We start from the raw sequence: 12,497 nt of genomic DNA on the forward strand, positions 1-12,497 counted from the left end.
CTCAAGCTGGACCTTTTGCTGGATGCTGGGGTCACGGAACCAACATGGGTCCTGCATCTTGCAAGGCACACAGTGTGCTACCTGCAGTGCCATGGTTGTCACTTTAGTGACAGACCCTTGGGCCTCACCTCGGGCTTAGATTGACAGTGTTGGTCCTGAGAACCTGCCCTCACTACCACTGCCCACATTCCCCAAGCCCATTTTTCTGCAGCGAGCAGCCGGTGGCCACCTTTTTGGCAATCTGGTCTAAGGGATGCGGACAGAAAGAGCACGCGGCAGACGGGAGGAGGTGCGCGGCTGCCCACCGCGCGGCGCACCCTCTCCCCCCCCCCCCCCCCCCCCCCCCACCCGCCAGGCGAGCCCAGCTCCTCCGCGCCAGTCCCGCCCCCGGCTGTCTGTCAAGGAGGAGGAGGCCCCGCCCCTTCGCGCCAGCCCCGCCCTCAGCTGTCAAGCTCGCGGGTGACCCCGCCCCTGGCCCTCCAGGCCCGCGCGCCCCAGTGCGCGCGCTTCTCGAAGTCCAGGCCCCGCCTCCGCCCTGACCCCGGACCCTTCGCCCCGCGGGTGACGGACCAGAACCACCGCCTGCCCCGCAGACCGCGGCCTCCACTGCAGCCCGCACTACGGAGCGAGGGAGAAAGCGACATGGCGGCGGCAGCGAAGGCCGAGAACCTCTCACTGGTGGTGCACGGACCCGGGGACCTTCGCCTGGTAAAAAAAAAAAAAAAAAAGGAAGAAGGGTGGGAAGCCCGCTCCAACCGGCCTCACCCCTCCCGGGCCGGCCGCGGCTCCCCAGCTCCAGCCGCGGGGCCCCAGCCCGGCGGGGCCCCAGCACGGAAGGGCCCTGCGCTCCGCAGCCCCGATCAGCGCTGATTTGGGGCTAGTGGGGGTGGGGTGGCAGTTTGAGGTTATCGTTGAAGGAGGGACCTGGTCTGGTGTCTTCGAACCTCAGTCCCGTGCCTGGCACGTGGCCTGCCCCCAGAACTGCTGGAAATATCTGGAAGCCTTCCTCTTTCGGTGCCTGCTCCAAGTCACGGTCCAGACCCTTGCTAATTGCGTTTTTTTGGTTTTTTAAACGGGACAGATAAGAGGGAATGTGGCCGGACCTACCCTGAACTTCTCTGGCTGGGCAGGCAACGCAGAACCGAGAGAGGGATGCAAGATTTAATCTCCTTTGGCCTGATTAAAAAACAAAAACAGAAAACCTTCCTAGACTGAGTACTGCAATTGTGAGGGTGCTCAGAAAGTGCCGGCTTTGGATGAGGATGTAGCTTATCTTTTATCTACCTTAAGTCCACGTGTGGTTTTTGCTTTCTAGTCATTTTCCTTTCAGATCTGGTACCCTATAGGAAGGTTCTGTATAGGTCTGGCTGAGACCTTGATCCTGGCTATGGGAACCAAAGTTCTGAGAATTGCTGAATCGCCTGTGGTCATGTGAGAATTCCCCCTGGCAAAGTCCAGCTCTGATGAGGCTGGGATGGTACTCAGTAAGTGAGGCCACTACCAGCCATCACTGCTGCTCCCATCTCCTCCTTCAAAGAATAGGCATGGGAATCTAAATTGGAGAGCTTCTGTACTGTCTACAACACCAGTTCTTGGCTGTTTTAAGAATCTGTAGTTGGTTGTCTCTCCACAGAATGTAAACAGACTGAGCAATTTCAGATTGTTGGATTCCCTTTACTTCCATCTACAGACTTCTCTCTGTGGATGCCAGAATGTTTGACCCCTGTGGAACGGAGACTTTATCTGGTAAAGAATATACTACTTCAAGGTGATAGTTCCTTCTCAGAGCCTAGACAAGAACTTGGAAGTTCTATCCTAGTGCTGTTTCTATACACCTTGGAGCCTCCACCCAACGGCCAGACTTAAGCAGTATTATCAGTGTTTTTCAGTAAACATCAGTGGTATTCTGAGGAAAAAGTGTTGTACTCTATACCACCTTTATTAGATGAAAGGCTGTCCACTTATCTTTCCCAAACACTGGGGAAAGGACACAGCAACTGCCCTCAAGTACCAAATAGTTCTCTGTGGGATAACCAGATGACTAAGCTTGCCTGTGCTAGGGGGAAGGAAAGAAGTGGAGGACAGTGCCCTTAGAGACTGGAAGAGCTTTCTTTAGTGGTTTTGGTTGGGTTGATGGTATTAACAGTGAACCAGAGATAGCAACTGGGAAGAAGAATACTAGGGGAGTTATGAGGGGGTGGGTCCTGTTTTCCCTGGGGAGGATCAAGGTAAAACAAAAAATGTCTTGGTCAAAATGTTGGCATTTGAGCAGGGTGCTAGTGGCTCACACCGGTAATCCAGCTACTCCGGAGGCTGAGATCTGAGGATCAGGTTCAAAGCCAGCCTAGGCAGGAAAGTCTGTGAGACTCTAATCTTCAATAAACCACCAGAAAACTGCAAGTGCTGCAGTTAGGCCCTGCCTAACTCTACCACTAAGCCACATTACTAGCACCATTCCCCTTTTCTTTTCTTTTGGGGGGGGGGTCCGGTCGTGGGGCCTGAACTCTGGGCCTGGGCGCTGTCCCTCAGCTCTTCAGCTCAAGGCTAGCAGTCTACCACTTGAGCCACAGCACCACTTCTGGCTTTTTTTTTTCTGCTTATGTGGGGGGGGCCTCATGCATGTAAGACAAGCACTCTACCACTGAGCCACCTTCCCAGCCCAAAAGAAGGCATTTTCAAATGCCACCTTTTATTAATTTTTTTCTTTTTTTTTTTTTTTTTCTGGTCCTGAGCCTTGAACTCTGGGCCTGGGAGCTGTCCCTAAGCTTCTTTTGTTCAAGGCTAGTGCTCTACTACCTGAGCTATAACACCACTCCTGGCTTTTTACTGTGACTAATTTGAGATAAAAGTCTCAGGACTTTTTCCTTGGGGGCTGGCTTACAACTGTGATCATATCTCAGCCCAGAATAGCTAGGATTAAAGGTGTGAGCTACTGGCACACAGCAAACACCATCATTTTGACCAAGGTAAAAACATCACAATTATTTTCCCTTTTACCTTTTCTACTTCATATCCACCCTAGCCAAAGGCTTTTCCCAGATGCCACTTTTTTTTTTTTTTTTGTCAGTTGAGGGGTTTGAACTATGGGCCTGGGCGCTGTCCCTCAGCTCTTCTGCACAGGCTAGCACTCTACCACTTGAGCCACAGTGCCACTTCTGGCTTCTTCTGCTTATATGGTACTGAGGAATTGAACCCAGGGCTTCATGCATGTTAGGCAAGCACTCTACTACTAAGCCACATTCCCAGCCCTAAACATCAGTGTTTTTTTTTGTTTGTTTGTTTTTTGTTGGTCATGGGGCTTGAACTCTTAGCCTGGGCACTGTCCCTCAGCTCTTTTGCTTAAGGCTAGGGCTCTACCACTTGAGCTATAATGCCACTTCCGGTTTTCTGGTGGTTTACTGGAAATAAGAGTCTCATGGACTTTCCTGCCCAGGCTGGCTTTGAACCTGGATGTTCAGATCTCAGCCTCCTGAGCAGCTGAGATTACAGGCGTGTGCCACCCACACCCCGCTAAACATCAGTTTTAAAGCAGAATGCATTCTTTCCTAAAAGAGATGCCTAATTATAATAGTCACATAGTTAAAGAACAGGTCATTCTTAGACTCTAAGCTTAAGTAATAAAAGTGTAACACTAAGAATAATTAAGAGCAAAGAGATACACTCATCTTAAAGTCAAACCCTGCCTTTGTTTCATGTGTGTGTGTGTATGTGTGTGTGTGTGTGTGTGTGCATGCATGCATGCATGCTAGGCAAGCACTGTACCATTAAGCCACATTCCCAGGCCTGGTTTTCTTAAATTTAGAAGAAAAATTCACACCTGTAATCCTAGGTGCTCAGGAGGCTGAGATATGAGGATTGCTGTTCAAAGTCTGGAAGGACAGGAAAGTCCAAGAGACTCCTATCTCCAACTACTCACCAAAAAAATGGAAGTGGAGCTGTGACTCAAGTGATAAAGGGCTAGCCTTCAACCAGAAAAAGCTCAAGCTCAAGGACAGTGCCTAGGACCCGAGTTCAAGTCCCAAGGCCAACACCAAAAAATAAAAAAATCTCAGATTCAAGAATTTTTGCTTTCTATTTTATATAATTTTTATCAGATATGGGGCTTGAACTCAGGGCCTGAGCGCTGTCCCTGAGCCTCTTTGTGTTGTGCTCAAGGTTAGTGCTCTACCACTTGAGCCACAGCACCACTTCTGGCTTTTTCTGAGTGGTTTATTGGAGATAAGGTTCTCACAGACTTTTCTGCCCAGGCTGGCTTCAAGCCGCAATCCTCAGATTTCAGCCTACCAAGTAGCTAGGATTACAGGTGTTAGCTATGAGCACTCAGCTTTCTCTCTGGTTTAGATGGAGAAGATTTGGGACTTTAAATGGAGCAAGAGGAAGGAGCAGTCAAGCCAATGCAAACAGCCCATCAGTGTTAGCTCTCTGAAGTCTTTTTTTTTTGGTTTTGTAAAGTTTATTGAAATATTCATTCTGAGGACAAATTCTTATTTTGTGTTTAGGAAGCTTTTCTTTCCATTTCTTCGGGTTGGACCTTAGGGCCTCACAGCTAAGGGCTTTCTGTTGAACCACATCTCCAATTCTTTTTTTTTTTAATTTAATTTTATTTTATTTGTGAACATACTGTACAGAGGGGTTAAAATTACATGGGCAGGATAATGCGTACATTTCTTACCAAGCATTGCAGCCTCCTCCTTTGGTTTACCCTTCACATCCCTTCCCAGCCTCCCCCCTCCCCCCCAATCCCAATCCTTCTCCTTCCCACCCCTTCCCCCCCTCCCTCTCTGAAGTCTTTAAGCAGTAGTAATGTCAATGTCAACCTGGAGCCTTGGAATAGCATTTAGTCTCAGCCTCTACTGCTGCAATTTTGTGGATCAACCATTTTTATTTGGCTTCAATTTCCTCATCTTGAAAAGGAGAATGGTGGAGCTGGGAAGGTGGCTTAGTGGTAGAGCACTTCCCTTGCATCCTTGAGGCCCTGGGTTCGATTCCTCAGCCCCACATAAGCAGAAAAAAAAAGCCAGAAGTGGTGCTGTGGCTCAAGTGGTAGAGTGCTAGCCTTGAGCTGAAGAGCTGAGGGACAGCGCCCAGGCCAAGAGTTCAGGCCCCACGACCGGACTCCCCCCCCCAAAAAAAAAGAAAAGGGGAATGGTGCTAGTAATGTGGTTTAGTGGTAGAGTTAGGCAGGAGATCAAAGTCCATGAGAACTGCACATTTTAAAACAGGGGCTGGGAATGTGGCTTAGTTAGTGGTAGAGTGCTTGCCTAGCATGCAGGAAGCCCTGGGTTTGATTCCTCAGTATCACATACACAGAAAAAGCCAGAAGTGGCACTGTGGCTCAAGAGGTAGAGTGCTAGTCTTGAGCAAAAGAAGCTCAGGGACAGTGCCCAGGCCCTGAGTTCAAGCCCTAGGACTGGCCAAAAAAAAGTTGCATAATAGAGAAGGTGAAATATCTCGTATTGACATCCAAATCAGAAGTCTTTCCCCATGCATTTAAAGCTGAGTTTCCTCCAAACCAGATTGGCATAGAGAATGTTAATTTCTGAGGAGAATACCTATAAAAATTGTGCCCAGTGGGCTGGGAAGGTGGCTCAGTGGTAGAGCGCTTGCCTTGCATGCCTGAGGCCCTGGGTTTGATTCCTCAGCACCACATAAGCAAAAAGAAAAAAGCCGGAAGTGGCGCTGTGGCTCAAGTGGTAGAGTGCTAGCTTTGAGCTGAAGAGCTAAAGGACAGCACCCAGGCCCAGAGTTCAGGCCCCAGGACCGGACCCAAAAAAAAAAAAAAATTGTGCCCAGCTCAGCAATGAAAAAAAAACACACAAACATGTAAATGTACAATTATGTAGACATGAGCACAATGAGCAATTATTCAATATTGATAATAGGCAGTAAGAAGCATCTAGAAAGTTAACCTGTGTCTACGTTCTTTTTTTTGGGGGGGGGGGGGTCTGGTCGTGGGACCTGAACTCTGGGCCTGGGCGCTGTCCCTCAGCTCTTCAGCTCAAGGCTAGCACTCTACCACTTGAGCCACAGCGCCACTTCCAGCCTTTTCTGTTTATGTAGTGCTAAGGAAACCCAGGGCCTCATGCATGCAAGGCAAGCACTCTACCACTGAGCCACCTTCCCAGCCCCAGGAGATAATTTTTATACTTTTATTAATGTTGAGAAGTAAATAGTCCCGTGACTATACTGTCTGAGTTTAGTTGGGGGTGGAGGGGGGGAGTGGAAGATAGGGAGGTGGAAAGGAGAGGAGGAGTCACTTTCCTAATCCGGTAGCCACCAGGAAAGATCTTACTGGAGATGTTACCGGAGTACCAGTCCCTAGAACAAAGGTCAACCCAATCTGGATGTCTCTTCTTTTTTGTTTGTTTCAGTCCTGGGGCTTGAACTCAGGGCCTGGGCACTGTCCCTAAGCTTCTTTTGCTCAAAGCTAGCACTCTATCACTCGGGCCACAATGTGACTTCCAGATTTGTCTATTTATGTGGTATTGAGGAATTGAACCCAGGGCTTCGAGTATACTAGGCAACCACTAAGCCACATTTCCAGCCCTGCATGTCTCTTAAACACCTAAGTGCCGAACACATCCAAACTTAAGTCTCTTCAAGTTCCCATTGGAATTAGGTCTTGTGTGGTGTCTTGCAGGAAAGGGAAAATTGGCCTCTGCAGGGTGCTTGACATGGTCAGAGTTACCGTGAGAGGGAGGCACAGTTAGCCATAGGAGGGGGCATAGGCTTTCCAGGGTCACTGGAGACTGTAAACAATTTGCAGTTCAGAAAGATTGTTATCTGCAGATCAAAGGCGGGACTAGTGAGAGCTTGGGCAAGGAACCAGCTTAGCGGATGATGGGAGTGCATCCAACCACCTACTCTGAACCCCTGCTGTGCCAGACCCACAGCTAGAACAAATCCTCTGAAGTAAGGGCCAGTTGGGGAACCTTTGGCTTTTCTTCCTACCCCCAAAACACCTTTCAAGTACCCAAGGAAAGGGGCAACAATGGGACCTCCTGTTCTCTGTAAGTATGCAGGACAGCCCCTAAGGGTCACAGGGGACCTGACAGGTAGAAACAAGTGGCAAGGATGTCTGCTGAAAATCTGAGGGCTACTGCCTTCTTTATTCCCTGTCCTGCCTGCTGTCCCATCTAAGGGGTGGTTTTATCTTCTTTTCATAACTGAGAGAAGCAAGCCTTGAGGCTTGAGTCCTATTCTTCCAACTCCCCAGCCTTTTAAAGAACAGTTGGCTAAAAACAATGGGAATATAACTTTTTCCAAAAACAATTTTAGCAACTTTGCCCTTTATAGTTGTCTAGAACTGTTTCAACCACTGTACGAGGTGATTGTGGAAAACAACTTCACTTCCTTCCTTCCTTCCCCTCTCCTCCCCCTTTCCTTTCCTCCTCCCTTCCCCTTCCCTTCCTTCCTTCCTCTCCTTTCCTTTCTTTTTTTGCCAGTCCTGGGGCTTGACCTCAGGGCCCATGCACTCTCCCTGAGCTTCTTTTACTCGCGGCTAAAAGTCTACCACTGGAGCCACAACGTCACTTCTGGCTTTCTCTGTGTATGTGGTACTGAGGAATCAAACTCAGGACGTCATGCATGCTAGGCAAGCACTCTACCGCCAAGCCACATTCCTAGTCCATCACTTTTATTGCTTTTGTCATAAGAGCAAGCTTATTTCCCTTTTATGACCCTTCTTGTTATACAGAGGAGGAAATTGAGGACACAAAGAGGTTAACTGCCCAAGGTACACAGTGGGTGGCAGAGAGCCCAGTTAGCACATGGACAGACCATTCCAGAGTCTGAACTCCACATGGTCACGCATAGGTCAGCTGGAGGAGGGGAAAAGTATCTTCCTGTTTTTTGTGTTGTGGACCCAGTAAAAAGCCACATGGGACAGGTGGAGGGTGTGAACTCAGATGAACAGGTAAAAGTAGAGGAAAGAGAACCAATGATGACATATTTAGGAAATATATATTCTGGCTGACTTTAGAACAAATAGGGCAAGACAGAGTATAGGATGAGAGAGATACCTGAGATAGTCCTGGATGCCCAAAGAGGTCTTCCTGGGGCATTTCCATGAGCTACTGTGGGGGTGGGGGTGGATGGCTGTGCGAATGGCTATAAGGAGGGGGAGACTACAGATGAGATTCAGATAGGTACTTCTAACTTGAAACATGCTAGGCATAACTGACATACCTATACTGTATGTATGTATGTATGCATGCATGTATGTATGCATGCATACATGCAGTTCCTCTAGCCTTTGCTATTCTCTTACAGAAAGATTAAGAATCCTTAGCTGGGCACGGGTGGCTCACACCTGCAATCCTAGCTACTCAGAGGCTGAGATCTGAGAATCGCAGTTCAAAACCAGCCCTGGCAAAAAAAAAAAAAAAAAAAAAAAAGGCCCTGTGAGATTTGAGATTTACCTCCAATGAACTACCAGAAAACCAGAAGTGGCACTGTGGCTCAAAGTGGCAGAACCCCAGCCTTGAGAAAAAGAGTTCAGAGACAGCACCCAGGCCCTGAATTCAAGCCCCATGACAGACCAAATTAAAAAAAAAAAAATTCCTTGAATGTGTCAGACTTCAGAACCTTTGGGAATGAAGAATAGGGATACAGATCTCAGAGGAGCCAAGAAGCCTGTGTATGTGATTGTGTGAATGTGGGTGTGTATTGTTGCTGGAGGTCAAACTCAGGTTTTTGGACATGATAAGGAAGCATTCTGCACCCAGCTACATCTCCAGCTCTAAATAACTGTGAGAAATGAGAAAGGATTAAAAAAAAAAAAGCATGTTACCACTGAAATCTGAGATAGAAAAGGAGATTAAGTAAACAGGATTGTAGCCAACATACTAAGGAAGCAAAATCAGAGCAAGGGGTTTTAGTGACTAGGCTTTAAAAAACAATGTGGGCTTCACAAGGTGCTTAGAATAGTGTTTACAATTTTAAGATTGACAATCTTTTCTTTTTATTTGGCGATTGAAGGGCTTCAACTCAAGGCTGGGGTGCTATCCCTGAGCTCTTTTTTTTTTTTTTTTTTGCCGGATGTGGGGCCTGAACTCTGGGCCTGGGCACTGTCCTTCAGCTCTTCAGCTCACGGCTAGTGCTCTACTACTTGAGCCACAGCGCCACTTCCGGCTTTTTCTGATTACGTGGTGCTGAGGAATTGAACTCAGGGCCTCATGCATACAAGCAAGGCAAGCACTCTACCACTGAGCCACCTTCCCACCCCCTCCCTGAGCTCTTTTGCTTAAGGCTAGTGCTCTACCACTTTAAGCCACAGTTCTACTTCTAGTTTTCTGGTGGCTAATTAGAGATGAGTCTCTCATATTTTCCTGCCCAGAATGACTTTGAGCTGTGAGTCTTAGATCTCAAACTCCTGAGTAGCTAGGATTACAGGTGTAAGCCACCAGTGCCCAGCAATCTTTTTTCTTTCTTTCTTTCTTTTTTTTTGTTTTAACACAACACTCAGTCGTGAGGGTTGATGGCAGTATGGTCTCATGCCTCATATGGCATCTCTCCTGCAACAAAGGGAAGCAGGAACTGAACCTGAGTTTTAAGGGTGATTAGAATCTGCAAGAAAGAGAAGGGAAAAGTAAAGTTGCTATGCAGGGAGAATAACTGAAGTTCTTCAGGATGTGTCTTTACTAAGGAAAAAAAAAAAAAAAAAAAAGCTGCAGCACAGCACACTCTAGTGTTTCAGAGAAGCACTGCAGCTTTACCTATAGTCCAAAAACAGAGATTACAGTACAATAGTAACTTCTGGTGGACCTAGGGCTTATTTGCACTTGACTGTTTCTCTGAGCTTGAATCTTACCGCCCCAATGTTCCCAAATGGCAAGTCCACACTTGACTGATCTGGAGAATTGTCTATTAATGTCATAGGGTGGGTTGGGGGGATAGGGGACACCCGTGGTTCATGCCTGTAATTAAGCCTAGCTACTCAGAAGGCTGAGATCTCAGGATCTTGGTTTGAAGCCAACCCAGGCAAAAATGTCTATCAGACTCCTATCTCCAATTAATCACCAGAAGGCCAAAAGTGGAGCTGTGGCTCAAGTGGTGGAGTATTAGACTGGAGCACAAAAGCTCAGACACAGCACTCATGTTGATTGAGTTCAAGCTCCAGAACCAGCATACAAACAAATCATAATACTAATGAGTATGTGTTTTTATGCTGTGAGCAGCCTGTAAAAGCATTTAGGGAAGCTTTGAGCAGTATCTCCTCTGAGACTACTCTGTATGGGGCCTACCTATCAATCTGACCTGACTGAGACAGTTCTTTATATCACCTGAAGGACAAGAGAGTCCACTGTGAGCGTGTACTAGGATACAGTGGAAGCCTAAGTATGGAAGTCAGACACACATGGGTTGAGCCCTAGTTAATCCATGATATGATCTTAGCCAAATTATGTAACTTCTCAGCCTTGGGTCTCTTATCTACAAATTACAAACTGTGGACTGTTGGCCCAGCGCAGGCATTGTAAACACTATATTTTCCTTTGATTCTTGTGCCCTCAAAGTACTAATAATACCGGCTGGGAAGGTGGCTCAGTGGTAGAGTGCTTGCCTTGTATGCATGAGGCCCTGGGTTCGATTCCTCAGCACCACATAAGCAGAAAAAGCCAGAAGTGGCACTTGTGGCTCAAGTGGTAGAGCACTAGCCGTGAGCTGAAGAGCTGAGGGAGAGCGCCCAGGCCCAGAGTTCAGGCCCCACAACTGGCAAAAAAAACCACTAATAATAGGAACACTTGGATTTTGTCACTCAATGTCCCTCCTATCACTAGGACCTTCTTATCTTGGTATTGGAGAGAAAGAGTTTGGTAGGCCAATTCTGCTCTATTTGTGATGAATACCAGAATAGACCAGACTGCTTTTTGCACCTTTGAGAGTGGCCAAAATGTGCATTGACAAGGACCCCTAAAACTATCCGGGAGATTTGTAACAGATATTCTCTGATAGAACAAGAAAGTAGAAGCACAGATACTTTCCCAGCTGCCTAGAGATTACACACAGCCCTCCTGCACCTACCAGAAACTCCTTGAATCCTTTCTCTGTAAGAGTAGGCTAGAACAAACAAACTGGCATGTAAGAACATGTTTTTTCAGGATGGAAGGATCTGGTAAGGAAAGCAGATGTGGAGACCTAGAGGCCGACCAAACATCCCTTCTCCTGATTATCATCTAAACAGCCTTTTTCTTGGTCCTGGGCAAGTTGCACTAGTGGGCTGGATGAAGTTGATAGCCCAGGCCCAGAGTTCAGGCCCCATGACCAGACCCCTCCCAAAAAAAAAGAAGAAAAGGGCAGGCACCTGTAGCTCAACCTGTAATCCTAGCTACTCAGAAGGCTAAGATCTGAGGATCATGGTTCAAAGGCAGCCCAGGCAGGAAAAGCCATGAGACTCTTAGCTCCAATTAATCACAGAAAATGCCAAAAGTGACTCTTTGGCTCAAAAAGAGCTCAGGGACAGAGCCCAAGCCCCAGGACCTGTAAAAAATAAATAAATAAAATTTACTCACTATCTGACTTATGAAATAACAACCCCTCTGTACAACAATAAAATTATTTTAAAATAAGAAATACTCATTAGTTACAAAGCTAAGTTATTGTGCATGCTAACCAACTTTTTGTGTTTTATTTTTTTAGGAGAATTATCCAGTTCCTGAACCAGGCCCAAATGGTAGGTTCTTAGGAAACTGAACTGCTAGTTTGTTTTATATTGTTTAGTTGAAGAGATTACTTTTGTGTAACTGTGTGACTGTGGCAAAAATACCAGTGGAAGAAAGGAATTATTTTGGCTCATGATTTTCAGATGTTTTAGTCCATAGTCCATGTCTCCCTTGATTTTGGGCCTATGTGAGGCAGAAAGAATCATGGCAGCAGGAATGTGGAAGAGGAGAGTGCTTACCTCCTGGTGGACAGGAAGCAGAGGAACTGGGGACCAGATATAGCCTTCAAAATCTGTTTCCAGAACTCCCCAAATTAGGGCCACCATCTGAGGACAAAGCTCCCCAACATATGAGCCTTTTTGGAGGACACATCATACCTAAACCATAACACACAGCATATTGCTCCCTGAACCCTCTTCACCAATCTCTTTTTTCTTTTCGCTCCATTTAAAAAGAAATAAGCAAAGTATGCTTCAGGCTAAGGACCAAGTCCATTCTCCACAAGACTCATCTGTGTGGGCTGCTCTGTGAGAGAGTGGCAGACCCAGGGCTGGTCCCTGGAGTCACAGCATTTGCTAGGGAAAGAGGATTATGACTTTTAGGTAAGCCTGAGACACACTGAGCTCTATATACTGGTAACTGTGGTAGGGCTTACTCAACATGTTGAAAGCTGAACTTGATCCCTAACACCACAAAACAAAAAGAATCAGAAAAATTCTTTCAGACTGTAGACTAGTCCCAGAGGTTTTTTGTTGTTATTTTGTGTTTGTGTGTGTGTCTTTTGCCAATCCTGGGGCTTGAACTCAGGACACTGTTCCTGAGCTATTCTTTAGCTCA

At 46.9% G+C, this 12,497-nt stretch overlaps 1 protein-coding gene across 1 annotated transcript in view; it reads left to right on the forward strand.

The window, feature by feature from the left end:
• The first annotated feature begins 561 nt into the window (after positions 1-561).
• The window catches only part of Sord (sorbitol dehydrogenase), a 32,352-nt gene continuing 20,416 nt past the window's right edge, over positions 562-12,497 (forward strand). Inside the window, exons 1-2 of the mRNA XM_042687766.1 lie at positions 562-708; positions 11,638-11,671. Of these exons, the coding sequence (XP_042543700.1) occupies positions 643-708; positions 11,638-11,671 (100 nt within the window). The 5' untranslated portion in view covers positions 562-642. The remainder of the gene's footprint in view (positions 709-11,637; positions 11,672-12,497) is intronic.

Source organism: Dipodomys spectabilis, unplaced genomic scaffold (genome assembly GCF_019054845.1).
Source record: "Dipodomys spectabilis isolate Male_0828 unplaced genomic scaffold, ASM1905484v1 ptg000108l, whole genome shotgun sequence".
In the NCBI taxonomy this organism is placed as follows: Eukaryota; Metazoa; Chordata; class Mammalia; order Rodentia; family Heteromyidae; genus Dipodomys; species Dipodomys spectabilis.